The sequence below is a fragment of the Clupea harengus genome, chromosome 3 (assembly GCF_900700415.2).
Source record: "Clupea harengus chromosome 3, Ch_v2.0.2, whole genome shotgun sequence".
In the NCBI taxonomy this organism is placed as follows: domain Eukaryota; kingdom Metazoa; phylum Chordata; class Actinopteri; order Clupeiformes; family Clupeidae; genus Clupea; species Clupea harengus.
The window spans coordinates 29,035,136-29,050,270 of NC_045154.1; the positions used below are offsets into that span (position 1 = coordinate 29,035,136).

The 15,135-nt window shown below is 40.2% G+C and overlaps 1 protein-coding gene across 1 annotated transcript; it reads right to left on the reverse strand.

Annotated features, from left to right (window-relative positions):
* Positions 1-2,253: 2,253 nt before the first annotated feature.
* lmo2 (LIM domain only 2 (rhombotin-like 1)) lies at positions 2,254-6,006 on the reverse strand. The gene is made up of 3 exons (XM_012839130.3): positions 5,001-6,006; positions 4,019-4,234; positions 2,254-2,894 (listed from the first exon to the last, which is right to left on the reverse strand). Exons 1-3 carry the CDS (start codon positions 5,063-5,065, stop codon positions 2,675-2,677), a joined length of 501 nt encoding a protein of 166 aa, XP_012694584.1. The 5' UTR covers positions 5,066-6,006; the 3' UTR covers positions 2,254-2,674.
* Positions 6,007-15,135: the final 9,129 nt, after the last annotated feature.

The following is a 15,135-nucleotide window of genomic DNA, read 5'->3' on the forward strand; positions in this document are numbered from 1 at the left end:
GAACATAATAATTCTATGACCTGAAACGAATGGAAGACAGGAATGGTATTATTAGTCTATTGGATGACCGCTGCCGACGTTAGCATACTCAGGTCGGTTGCAAGTGCTAGCCAAAATTAGGCTACTACCTACTAGTGCCATGAAACGCATATTTTGCTTAATGGAGCAAAGCTAACTAAATGACAAAAACGCTGTCTGAACTACTAATGGAAAGGGACAAATACTGTACTTACCAACACATGCTTGCGCAGATTTGAAGATGAATTTGTATAAGCAGAAAGTTCTGACTGACGGATTAGGCACAGTTTACACAGCATATAGCTGTTGCCTCTTTTACGTTGGAAGGCAAACTGCTTGCTGAGATGTGCCACGGGTTTTCTTCATCTTCTTTAATTTCAACTGGCGGAAAGTTCGGTGCTTCAGCTTGTTGGTGGTCCGCAGCTTGTTGGTAGTCCGCACTATCATCTTCCTCCATATCTATCTCTCGTGACTCGGCACCGTACTGGCGCCTTGCATCGACTCCATCATCCACTCTATGCAGCATCCACCACTGCAGTGAGCATTGTGGTGCGCGATTCCTGCCTTGAACTATGTTTTTTTTTTACTCAGTAACGGATGTAATTTCCAATGTAGCGAAGTACAATACTTCAGTCAAAATCTACTTAAGTAAAAGTAAAATTACCGATTTAAAAAACTACTTAAAAATTACAAAGTACACAAAAAAACTACTCAATTACAGTAACGTGAGTAAAAGTAATTAGTTACTTTACACCTCTGCAATCCACATTTATAGACCCAAAGGACATGGTCAAGTCAAATATTTCACTCAGCACATGTAAAAACAGACTGCAAAAAGATGACTTGGCATGTTCGGGAAGTAGTTAAGAGGATGTTAAACAGAACAAGGGAAAGGCACACATTGAAACGGGGAACCAGGCACACAACAGTAAGATGAATATTACTGTTATGGGCCAAATAGGTGATGATTTCCTGACAGAGCCATTACTTTGATTTTTTGCGTGCTGCGATCCCTGTTTTCTCTGAGACATCAGACATCTATCGGCAGGGCTCAGATCAACACTGACTGAAACAGACCGCTCTTCCCTCTACGTTATATGCCAGTCAGTCACTGCTTCCTCCTTACGTCCTGTGAACGCCCGTTAAACCACACAAAAACATCTTGGAGCTGCTGCTCTGGCTAAACAGAGAAATCCCCTTTGTACTTCATACCTCCGTCTCCGGAATCACTTGTGAATCCCACATCTTCAGTTGCTTGATGGCATCTGTTGGTTCTTCCACTCCTTATGTGACACATTCAGGACTTCTCACAGAACCTCATATACACGAACATGACATGGACATAATTTACCGGGCAATCACTACCCTTCCAGTAAGAAAATAAAACTGCTTGGATGGGATTCATTAGTAACAGTGGACGGATAACGGCATGGCTCTGTGATCAGGTGGAGCTGAAAGGTCAAAGGGCAGAACAGAGTAACAGAGTGAGGAGCAGGATGTGTTGGAATGACAGGAAGTTCATCTAGCTCTAGAGTTTCATTTCTCTATTTCTGAGGTGGGGGGTCCTTAAATATCTCACTCACAGGAAACATTTGACTGACTGGGACCGGGTTGAATGTGTCAGACACTGAGTTTAATTTGTGAATTCAAAGTGATATTACAGAATGGTTTCCCTCCATGTTCCTGCTAAATGACCAGCTGTTCTGATTGTGGCCAGTGATCATAAGTGCTGTTCATGATGCCATGATGCGTAAGGATAAACCAGTGGTGTGAACTCTACTAAAATGTAAGATAATTGGGGAAATATAGACGTCAAGGACTGGGAAGAGGAAAAAGATATTTTCCCCCTTTAATTTTTATCTATTCTATTAAACATAGTGATAGTTTAACTGTTATTCTTTAGGTGGACCTACAGTCTGTTTCATAATGAATTTCCAGAGTAACTTTTGGCAACACAAGGTCTTGAGAAAATACAGATGCCAAATAAGATCCTCTGATGACCTCTTCTGGTGGATGAAAGAATAGCAGAAGGCACTACCACAACACGTCATTCTTCTGTTAAACGAAAGGAATGTTCTTTCCATAAGCTGTCATGATGTCAAGCTGTCATCAGTAAGTTTGCAATTGCAATGCAATTGTGTGGACTGATGAATGAATATGATGAATATGGTCCATTCCCATGTTCAGAAATGATATTTTCACCATATGGTATTACGACGAAGAAATAACATAATACAAAGCAAAACTGTAAATTTAATAATTTGATCATTTTTATAAAGCTGTTTCAAATAATATTATAGACAAGTCATATGGATACTCATTCAGTAAATAATAATCACTACAATATTTACATCGCTCAACAAAAGACAAATAGTTTGCACTACAGCTTTTACTGCCATTATCAAAGCATTGTCCTTTTTGTATCCATCAAGACATTCATGAAATCTTTGAGTCTTGTTCATCGTGGTTTGAGTGCTGGTGAAACATACTCGTCAACCTGGTGACGGTCCGTATCTGAAGCTGCCCAAGCTTGCTGCTGCAGTGCTGTAGGTGTTTTAAAGGTGGCACACACTCGCCCCTTCAATACTGACACATAGTTATTCATCTGAAGTGGCAAAGGGCTAGATGAAGAGGTGACGGGATCCAGAAACACTCCCTACATGTTGCTGTTGAGTTTTGTCCACTCAAAAATGTCCTGCTCGCAAACAATGTCCGAGTTGATGAGCAGGTAACGGTCTCCGACGCAGAAGTGCTTCTGGCAGGCCGCACACTTGAAGCACTCCAGGTGGTAGACCTTGTCCCGCACTCGCATGGTCATCTCGAAAGCGCGGATCCGCTTATCGCACGAGGCACAGAGCCCATCCTGACCAAAGAGCCTGCAACAATAGGATAGAGTGGGGGCATGAGTGAACGCTCCAAGCAAAATTGGGCAAGACTTTATTTGGATAGTTCCGCCAACAGCGACTTTATAGATGGTTTGTTGAAATTCAAGTTCAGTCTTTCTAATTATTCACTGAGCATCACCTTCATCAAATCCAATCCCTAACCCTAACCATAAATTGTAGTTAACAGAGTTTCAACAGATAGAGATCTGAGCATCTGTACATGTTCTGTAGGGGATCATCCACATAAAGTGTGATTCCCAAATTGTAAGAAATATTTTACAAATGACTATTCTGGGTTTGATTAAGTTGATTTGTTTGTGTTTTCCATGGATTTCAAGAGGGGAAATGAAAAAAGAGTCCAGACAATAGAGTATAACTTGTTCTGGTTTTAGTGAACTGCTTCAAGTGTGATAATGTTAGGAATATTTAAGAATATTGAGTAACATAGACTCTTACATCGTAACTAAGTTCAGTGAAACAGACTAATCACCCGTCTGTCACAGCACATGTGTAATACCCCATCCCTAACATCAATCCTTACCTTTTTATGTGAACACAATGTGATGATCTATGTTTTTTTTACTCAATATATTATATTATCATAAACAATAAAGTCATATCATCACCAGATTCCTCATGGCTCTGCCTTGGAATTCCTAGTCGGACATGACCTATGTTGCCATCTTCCCAAAATGAAGCACTGTCCAATCTACAACTAGTCCTAACAAGTGTTTTGAACTACAAGATAGCTTTCATACTAACAGTGTATATTTGTTCAGGTCATTATCATTATTATTAAACAATCAACAACCCATTGGTCAACAAGGGGAAATGCATAGAGGCTTACAACTAGGATTAGGAGTATATGGTCAAGCTATGGTCAACCTTTGTCAACTATTTGTTGACAGGAAGTAAAGTCTTAGGCTTAGTTGGCAAGCATGCGTTAAATGTATTGATACTGAACTGCCACTACATTTAGTGGGCCATAAAAATCAAGTGTTAACCAAAAGCTCTTGCTTCTTTTGAAATATATCACACGTGTACAGAACACAAAGCATTTCAGAAGAATGCAGCCGTGAGAAGACTTCAAATAAAGAGACATAAGATGTAACTACCTCAGGTAGTCTCGACGGCACAGCTTGCGTCCGAGTTTGTAGTAAAGCCTCCGGCCAACTTCGCCCAGGCGGCATCCACACAGGTCACAGCTCAGGCAGTCCTCGTGCCAGTACTGTTCTATCGCCTTCAGGAAGAAACGGTCGCCAATGCTCTGCTGGCAGCCACCGCAATTCAGCAGTGATGGTGGCATCTGGAGGACCTCATCCACGGGCTCCCTTAGAAAATGAAGCCACAGTGTGAACGAGGAAACCACAACAGAATTACTGAGTCCCTGCTATACCTGAGTTAGAGTGTTAAATTCAAGCTAATCATGTTTCCCCCCCTATATTTGCATCAAAGTGCTCAAGAGTTCTCTCAAGCTTCTTACTGCATGAAACATGAGCACAGTTCATTTCATTTTACGGAAGTTCAGTCTTCTGCTGCGTCAGACTAATTTAAATATTTCAGGCTACTGTGGGATATGATTTTTTTTTTTAAAGTGTCAAAGTGAAAAATACTGTTGAGATAGACAAAGAGATATGACAAATAGATTAAACAGTTTGATCAAGCACCAACACAACTACATACATGAAAGAGTTCCGTGTATATTGCTGTTCTTGTTACTCTCTTTATGTTTTAAACATACAGTATTCATTTGTCAGAGGCTTTTCTTCTAGTTGTGTTGCCGCATGTCATTTCAGCCAAGTTTATTTTATATTTATTATTATTTTATAGCAGGTGGTCCAATATTCTGTACTGAAGTAACAGCCACAGAATGTGCTGTGGAAAATTGGAAGCTGAGGTTCACACACAATATGTGAAACATTGTAGGCTGCTAGTGGCTGTACATTTTCAAATTCTCTGACTTCGTTGAGAGACAACCTCCTAGACAGTGCAAATAAAAATTCCATAGCCTTTGTCAACTGCAGTTTTGTCGTACACTGTAACCTTACAACCATCAGAAAAATAAGACTAGCGTTACTAAATGTTTCTGGTACTCACTCGTTTGCCTCCAATGTCTTCCTTTCAATTGTAGATGACATTCCAAAATGTTTCCTCCAGAGCATCCAGCTGCTCTCTAAATTCTGCTGCACATTGAGAGAACACCCTCTCTTTCTCCCTTACATTTAATTTCACTATTTAAAATTGCGGCATTGCAGAACGCATCCTTCAGTGTAAGATGCGTTTTGAAGGCAAATAGATTAATTAAAGCACCTGTCCAGCTATACTCAGCAGACAGCGGGTGTCTTTAAAGACTTGTGTTCATAGATGTTCACAATTCATTATTGTTCAGTGAAGATAACATTTCCCCTTTGCAATCCGTTGTAAACACTGTTAACGTAATGACTGTCTAGCTCCGTGTGACAATTGATAGCCTACCACATTCCAAATATCCCTCAGAGGTCAATTGTGTGTTTTGACCAGGAGTCCGTGTCCACTTGCGAAGGTAGTGAAGGCTAATAGATCCGCGCGTTTTTGTGTCCTTGATATTCCTCGCGTAGCGTCCCTCTGAGGGAGGAGAGACTGTCCCCGTTATTCTACAGCAGGTATTTTTAAATGGCCCTGCCCCCTCGGTTTCTCGTTTCATTTGCCTCTTCCTGCTCACGACTATTTGACAATGGGAGGAAATTGCTCTTAAAGAGGCAGATAGCCAAGCTACAGACTGGCAATGATCTGTGCAAATCAGTAGGGAGTCGTGACTGGTAACAGATCACGAGTTCATAATGTTCCGCTTTTGACTATATCAGTCTAATTTGCGTGTCTGTCAGGAGGCCCATACTTAAAAATGGCTAAATCTGTTTATATCTATGCATACTATTTTTTTTTTTTAACATAATCCATTTTTAGTCCCGTCTGATTGTCGAAGTGTCTGAGATCTAAAAGCACAGGGAAGGAAATGTTGGCTATAGCTAAATGTCAGGTAATTGTAGTGTTATGACGTTCTCACTTTTACAGCTAAAAGTAGGCTACTGAAGATTAAAAAATGAAAAACATTGCTGTACATTATGATTATTAATTAAAATGGGAAAAGTCACTTTTTTGCACATTGCACATACATGGTGTGGGCTGTGTTTTGTCATGTCAATACAGCAGCAGTAGCTTCCTCCTGTGTTTCCTGTTTTGGAGTTCTTGTGTTTATACTTTTATTTTCCTGATAATATTTTTGTTTCTCAGCCCCCTGCTCACACATCAGCAACACAAAACACATTGAACCCAAAATGAATAACAATATATTTACATCAGCACCTTATTTCCACTAAATGTTTTTAAATTAACAGTGACAGATGGTTTAGACCTATTGTGCCTTTATCCTGTACACAATCTATGTGACTTAGTAATTGTGAAGTATATACCAAATTGTCAATCACTTAAATGTGCTTAATGCTTTCTAATAATATTGTCGATTAGGTTGGCGGTATCACCATAATACTTATATATAAACTCTGCCCTTAGGGACACTAAGAGTGAGAGTGTTTTTTCGGTCTGTTTTTCCCCCCCAGTCTAATCTATCACTGTACACTCATCTTCAGTTTGTGCTGTTGGGGGGGGGGAACTCCTCTTATCTCGTGCCAGACCTTCAGGGATGCCTGTTGGTGGGATGGGCTGAACTTGCTGTTGAACTGGGCTTGCAGATAAAGAGCCAGGCTTCAAAATGCAGCTCGAGGGATGGTTGTGGTAGTTATAGCAACATGAGTGGCCAACTGAGATGTGCAGCCAGAGTCCAATGAAGACCAAACAGATCCTGGAGTTTTCCACTTTAAATTCCTTGTGTATAATCTACAGAACCCATTCACATTTTATGATATCAAGTCATGAAACGTGCCTTACAGTTTATTCTTTTGTTCCTATAAGAGGCATGCCTGCCTTATACACATATCTTGGTGGTACATGTATCCGTATGAGGACTATGTGTGGATTGCAAGCCAGATAGTACAAGAAAGCATGCACAACAGTTTAATACTGTTGCCATACATTTAGTTTGTATTTGGACACAAGGTTTAATAACTCTATAGAGCCTCATGATAGTGAAAGAAGAGACTGTAAAGCTGTTTCCTGTGCTGGAAAGAATGGTCTTCGAAGCTGTACAGGATGCGAGAATAGACGGGTTTTGGCAGGGGGTGGCCTGAGACTTCCTGGTATCCTGGCCCCACTATCCTGCTTCATCCTGATAGGCTGGGTTCACCCCAGATGGCTTCACCTGATAGGAGCAATGGGCTTCAACGAGTGCCACAGAAACCCCTGTCTGTCAGTCTCGCTGTGTGGTTATGAGGCGGGAAAACCCCCCCCCTCTGGCCCTCAGATTTCCTCTCCATGCCGCACAGGAGATGATGAGTCAAAAAAATGATGGATATTTTTCTTATGCTGCTTTCCCTCATGACTTCCTGTAATGAAAGAGACACTTCAAAGCTGACAGCGGTATAACAGAAACCGAAGGCAGCAAGAGTAAGGACACTAATCTATAATAAAATACTTTAATTATTGATCAAAGGATACCTCAAACTGGAGCCCATGTTTCTTGTTGACAATTCCTAGATATACCAACAGATCAAAACCCTGCAAAAATCCTAAAAGTCCAGCTCTGGACATATGGATTAAAGACTTAGAGACTTACAGCAACAGTTTGCTACTTTCAGGTATGTTTTATAGGCACATAGTTTTGGTATCATCTTCAGATTCATTTTGATGGAATATTGTTATTATAGATAAACACACACAAGGACAGGTAAACACATTCCCACTAGCCACCCAGACTATATGTATACAGTGTCAAGCCTAGGGGAACTTGGGTTGGCACAAACCACAGTCTTTACACTTGAAGATAAAGTATGGAGAGACAGTGTTAAAGCAGGGAAACAGTGAGAGTTCTTTATTAATGTTTTCAATAAATATAAAAATAACACACAATGGCAGTTCACAAATGTATACAATGACAAAAGGCAACTTTGCAAAAACAGAGCTCTCTCCACCCATTTCAAAAAGTATATTATGTTAAGACACAAGTACAACACATAGCCACTACTCACATTCACTCCATGACTATACTCATTACTCATTACAAATTAGGGCCCCTTGTGCTAATACTGGCTAGTCCCACTAGGGGAGCTCCAGGGACTGGTTTCTAACTGGTTATTGATTCCGGCACCTTGCACTGACTGCTGGAGAGTGCCATAGGGGGAGGTCCAGGGACTGGCTACTTACTGGTCACTACTATTGGTCACTAAACCACAAGTTTCAAGAATTTCTGCTGAAATGTTCACTGTTACTCATAAGTTGATTGATGACTAACATTTATCATTTAAGCAGGAGGACCTCTTGAAACTTGTCAGTAACCAGATGGGGGCCCTGGCACTTTCATAGAAAAATGAAATGGGTCTGTTGAAACATTTTCATGACACTAAATGCTAAATGACAAGACTTAAGAAAGCCAATGCAATATTAAAGGGAATCTTTTTCAACCATTTCGAGATCTTTCTGGGCCCAAACTTTAATTAGGACAATTAATGATCAAAATCGATCCAGTATTGAGTTATGGCACTATAACCGCCAACCACAAAATGGCTATACAATGTAATTCCATGGGGCATACATCCGTGTCAAGTAAACTGCATTTTTTCTGCCACTGACAGGCTCAGAATGTAATTATAAGTGACTGACAACATGGAAAGGATCCCTACAGAGATAGACCTACGTACAGTGCCCTCCACAATTATTGGCACCCTTAGTGAATATGAGCAAAACAGGCTATGAAAAAATATGTCTTTGCTGTTTATCCTCTTGGTCTTTCACTCAAAATATTCTCAAAAATCTTACCTTCTCATTGAAGTAAAATTATTGAAAGAGAAAAAAACTGTTGACATTAAATAAATATTTTCCCCCACCCTTAATTTAATGTTTTGTGCAGCCTCCCTTTGCCAAGATAACAGCTCTGAGTCTTCTCCTATAATGCGTGATGAGGTTGGTGAACACATGGTACGGGATCTGAGACCATTCCTACATACAGTATCTCTCCAGATCCTTCAGATTCTGAGGTCAACGTTTGTAGACTCGGCTTCAGCTCATCCCACAGATTTTATATGGGGTTTAGGTCGGGGGACTTTATTCTGCGGTTTATTCTGCGGTTTATTCTGCGGTCGGTGAACCATTTTTGTGTTGATTTTGAGGTGTGCTTCAGATCATTGTCCTGCTGGAAGGTCCAACCACGGCCCATTTTAAGCTTACTGGAGGGGGCTGTTAGGTTTTCATTTAATATCTGCTGGTATTTGATGGAGTTCAAGATACCATGTATCCTAACAAGATGTCCAGGGCCTTTGGAAGAAAAACAGCCCCATAACATCAAAGATCCGCCACCATACTTTACAGTGGGTATGAGGTGCTTTTCTGTATGGCTATCTTTCTGTCTACGCCAAACCCACCTTTGATGTTTGTTGCCAAAAAGCTTTATTTGGTCTCATCTGACCATATAACTCGGTCCCATTGAAAGTCTGACTTACATTTGGCAAACTGTAGGCGCTTTAGTTTGTTGTTGATTGACAACAGAGGCTTTTTTCTGGCAACCCTCAAAAACAACTTGTGGTGATCTAGGTGACGTCTGATGGTAGTTTTGGAGACTTTCTGACCCCAAGACTCAACTAACCTCTGCAATTCTCCAGCTGTGATCCTTGGAGATTCTTTTGCCAGTCGAACCATCCTCCTCACGGTGCGTGGGGTCAATTTACAGACAGGTCCTCTTCCAGGCTGATTCCTTACATCTCCTGTCGCTTTAAACTTCTTAATTATTGCCATGATAGTGGAAATGGGTTTTTTCAACTGTTTAGAGGTTTTCTTATATCCATTTCCTGATTTGTGCAGCTCAACAACTTTTCGTCGCACATTGTCACTGTGTCCTTGGGTCTTTCCCATAGTGATGAGTGACTAAGGGAATTTGGCCTGTGTGACACTCATATTTATACCCCAGTGAAACAGGAAGTCATGGTTGACCACTTAAGAGTTCCTAATCAAACAGGTGATCTTAAATATGTAAAACATGATTGGAAATATATATTCAGTTAGATTTTAATTAGAAGATTTTCTAGGGGTGCAAATAATTGTGGCACACATGTTTTGGAGAAAAATATTTATTTAATGTCAACATTTTTTTTTTCTTTCAATAATTTTACTTCAATGAAAAGGTTAGATTTTTGTGAATATTTTGAGTGAAAGACCAAGAAGATAAACAGCAAAGACATATTTTTTCATAGCCTGTTTTGCTCATATTCGGAAATTTGACCACCTTGAATTTGAAATTCTCTACAGGGAAAAAAATGCTGCCACATCATTGTTTTTGACAACTTGATCTGCATGAGTTTTCAAAGTCATGTGTTGGTAGTGCCTGAATGTGTGGTGTGAGGAGAGAGATGACCAGATTATTCATGGGAGATGATAGTCTTGAATGTTCAGCCAAAGTTTCTGGTTGGATCAAACTGGCCTGGGATTCAGCTGGATTCCTAACAGCAGTCAGTACATTCGCAGTGTGCAGGAGATGAAGCAGGAAGGACATGCCTGCATCCTCCAGATTCTGTAGTTGTTCGCTTTTTATGTCATCTGAGATGTAGCAAAATAGCCCAGACTCAGAGAGTGTAGAGAGTTCAGCATTGCCTTCATTGTCCCAACAGGTTTTGGAGATCACGTTGCATTGTCCAGAGAAATAGCTAGCTGATACAGCTTCTTATGGATTTCCATATGGATTTTCAGAGTACCTGCTGTGGATCAGCTTCCCTCGATGCTGGCTTCTGCTTTCAAATGACCTGGGCCGGCACAAACCACGCTCTTTACACTTGAAGATTAAGAATGAGAGACAGAGTTAAGACACGGTGACGATGGAGTTCTTTATTAAAGATTTCAAAACAAATAAAAATAGAAATGACTAAAAGTATATAATTCTGGGGAAATATACATCACAGCCACTGCAGTTGATCAAAATAATAGCTCATAGCCAATACACACAATGGCAGATCACAAATGTAGACTTCACAAAAACAGAGCTCTCTACACCTATTACAAAAAGTATATTATGTTAAGACACAAGTATAACACACAGCCACTACTCACATTCAAACTAAACGCACAAATATATTACTCATTTCCCTATTTTGCCCAGCTTAAGTTACTAAATACATAACCAGCTCATAATATGCAGGCTACACATCAGCTGCACTACACGGTCATGACCAAGTTAGACTACACATCAATGCCAGGCAACAAACAAAGTTGACTAGACTATATACAAATATATTTAAACATACTCTACTGACCACACTGCAGCCTTCTCCACACAGAGCAGTAACACCCAAAAGGTAAGGATTACATCCCAGAACACATTCAGCCAAAGTAAATCCCACAAGAAGGATTTACTTTACCTTGAAAATAAAGAACGGAGAGACAGTGATAAAGCATGGAACTCAAATCATGCTCCCCATGTTCCTGATTTGGTAGGTGTGCCAAGCTGGCAACACACCATCACTCAATGGTGAACTGGGATTGACTAAGAAGAGATGCCGTTTACACTGTACCTTAAAAGAGTCAGGGAGGGAGGGAGTTATTGTCAAAAGAGCTGGTGAAATGTTATAAATGATATAATAATTAATAAACTATTTCTTATTTCCAGCCACTACATATACGTAGGTCTGGGATCTGGGACTGACCTTCCTGCGGAAATGTAAAAAAAAAAAAACCTTCAAAGCACTATATTGCCAAAAGACACCAGTTAGCATACAAGCAAGCTTTCAGTAACAACTGGGTTGTTGTTGGTGAATGTTTTTTCTTCACCTTTTAAATAGTTAAGCCGCTAGTTTTAGACGAAAAATCATTACTGCTGCTTTAAAGCAGCACTGGTGTTTTCGGTCTGTACAGCTGGTGATGTTGTGCAGTGAAAGATTTTTTAAACATTTTTGCAGGTGCCTGATCCGGACCACAGAACAACATACTGCATAGTGTGGGGGGCTTGTGCCGAATGACAGGTGCTTTATCTGTCCCTAACATAAACCATCAAAATTAATTTGAAGATGATACCTAAACTGATTGCCTTTAGAAACGCCTCAAAAAGTGGTAAATTCCTGTTGTGTTAACTATAACGCACAGCCAAAAGTATTCCTTATCAAGCGCCTTACACTGTTACTGTTGAAATAATTGTTTCAGATATGTTCTATCAGAGTGGGAGTGGTGGTATGTACATTAAAACAACAAACACATTAACAACAATAAAATAAACTCTCAGTTTAAGTAGATTTTCATCTTACACACACTTAACCACAAGAACATAGACTTTCTCTAGGCCTATTATCCTGTAAGCAGCTCTAGATCGGTCACGTTGTTTTAGGGCCAGTGGGAGAGGTCATTTCACACTTTATTGTTCATGAACTTTAGACGACTCATTGTTTGCCGCTGCATGGAATGTCCGGCCATACGCCTGTGGAAAAATGAAAACACAGTTGCATGGTGACACCTTTAGAACCCTAATTGTTGGTTTCTGAAGGTGTAATGGCAGGACCTGGTCAGTGCTGATTGCACATTAATCTGTGGTTCGGCCTGCAGGAGATGTGGTAATCCATCACTAGCTGATTAACATAACAGACTAATTTCCTGTCAGTAGCCGGCCAAGCTGTACTGTTGACTCTCCAATAGCACATTCCCTGGAACACAGCAATAGTGAGGCAACTGTTTCCTGCATAATCTGAAGTAAGGGGATTACTGGCTCCTTACTGAGGGGCACTGTCCCAGCTGCCCCAGCAGTTTGGACAAAGGGAACGCCCCAAACTGATCAATTCTGCTTGGCAGGGTCCCCACTCTCTCTGCTTTGCTATAAGCAGAACGCCGGAGCAGTAGTATCTGTGCAAAGGAGTGGCCTGCTCTCTGACTGAAACATAACAGGCTGCGGAAATGAGTCACTCGTTGAAAGGGAGCTTCTCTTCCCAAGGGGATTCTCACACTAATCGGCATTATCCCCAAAAGAAAACATGCTTTCAATAGGACAGTGCAATCAAAGAGCAGTGCAGCCATGTTAACGGTTTCCTGTATTTGCCAGAGTCTATCATATGGTAGGAGATTCCAAATTCCTCGGCTCTCTCTTTTGTTTGCACAACAGAATTTCACAGACAAATAAAGCACAAATCCTCTGTTCAAAACCTCAGCATAAGCCTGTAACAACTGCTGCCCACAACTGACAAAAAAGAGGTTCCTTGAAACATTGATGTTATCTAGTCATAGGCCTATATGAAATTAATCGGCAAGTGTAGTTGAAATGATTGGAATGATGTAATTGAAATGATTTCAACTATGGTTTTGGTGAGGTTTGGATATTTGTACTTCAACGCATAGTAGTTATTTATTGGTAATTAAACTCTCAGATTCCCTCCGCATTCTTCAATACATCAATACAAAAGTTTACATTATGCTGCACAACCCATCTCAAAATGACATGTGTACAGCACACATTATGTCTTAAAACAGAATCACACCGAAAGCCCTCAAAATAACTTGAGCTGTATCCATACACCGCTGTGACAGATCTTTACCACCCCCTGCTGACTAATGTGAAGCTGGCAAATACCATACTGTAGTCATCATACACAGGACCCAATATATCAACATTCAACAACTGAAACAACCAAAAATGTGATAATATCTTGTGTCATTAGGGCTCCTCTATATGAAAGAAAAAAGGTGTATTTTTATTTTAATAAGAAACCATTTATATAATATTTATTATTTAATTTAGTTTAGTTATTTTTCTTAATCAAACAGTTTAATGTGACTGCCACACCAAATGCATTTAATTTAAGTATGATATGAATGACAACAAATATCCTTAAGACTGAAGATTTATGCTTCCAAAATTAGCATACTCTGCTATTTAGTCAATTATATGTATAGAATATGAACTAAAAGAAACAAATCTAAGCAAAACTGTATAAATGTTTAAAGTTTAAGTACAACCCCAGCTCTGACCCAAACTCACCCACAGCATAATTTTGTAAAAGGCTAAAAAGGTGGGCAAGGGGCTGATGTTTACTCCATTCAAATGTATGTATATGGTTATAGATATAGATCAGTCAAATCCACGTCAGCATTGGCCTTGGATGATTTTTAACAGTAAAGGTATGTTGAGCCCTTTTCAACACACAATGCACATTTTTAATAAAAATTGACAATATTAACCCGAGCATTGATGCTTCATCACAGTAGTCAAATTGTTTTACTTACAGCTCAAAAAACACATTTAAGTGTACACTATGACTTTTATACTTACAGTTTAATACTAAACTAACAAATGAATGAGCAATAAAAAAATAATACAATCACTTAAACTACTTTTAAGTCTGCAATTACAATAGGCAATTACTTAATAAAAAAAAACATTACAAAACAATTTGGCTTTCAACATCTCCATATTTTGCAAAGATGGCATTCTGGGTCGAGATATTTGATTTTCTTTCGTACAAGTTCATCCAGTCTTTCGGCCGACTCTGTCCCACTGTATTTGCCTCTCTTCCTAAATTTAGTTTTGTATGCTTCTCGCACCATGAGCGTGTTTAGCCCTTTGTGTGCTTTCGATCCTCCTGGGTACTGCAACTTTTCAGGGTCCCAGACTTGCTTGCGCGCTGTAAATTGTATGTGCAGGGCACTGACTGTGCTTTCTCAGTGGTGCACTTTTTGCTTGGTCGAGGTTGAAGTCCTGGTCACCCTCCTGGTTCATGTCCATGGGAGGACTCTCTACAGGGCAAATATCTGCAGAAAACCATTCCATATCAAGTCCTGCTAAGCTTGTGTCTTGATTGATGTCAGTGTCTGTCTCAGTGAACAGTGGAGTGAAGATTTACCTCTCAAAGACACAACACTCTCTGTACTTGCAGTCAGGGGCGTAACTATAGGAGGTGCAGCAGGTGCAGGTCCGCTGTGGGGCGCGGGGGCCCGTAGCCGGGCGCAGATTTATATGTCTATGGACGGGCCCCCCAGTATTGGGTCTGACAGAAGTCTCATATTTTCGCCTCCCAGATGCGCTTGTGTTCAAAGATGAACTGGTATTACATTAATGAGGGTGTCTAATGCTATATGCCCTTGAAAAGGCAAACTTATCTCCGTTATAGTTTTTATTATTTTT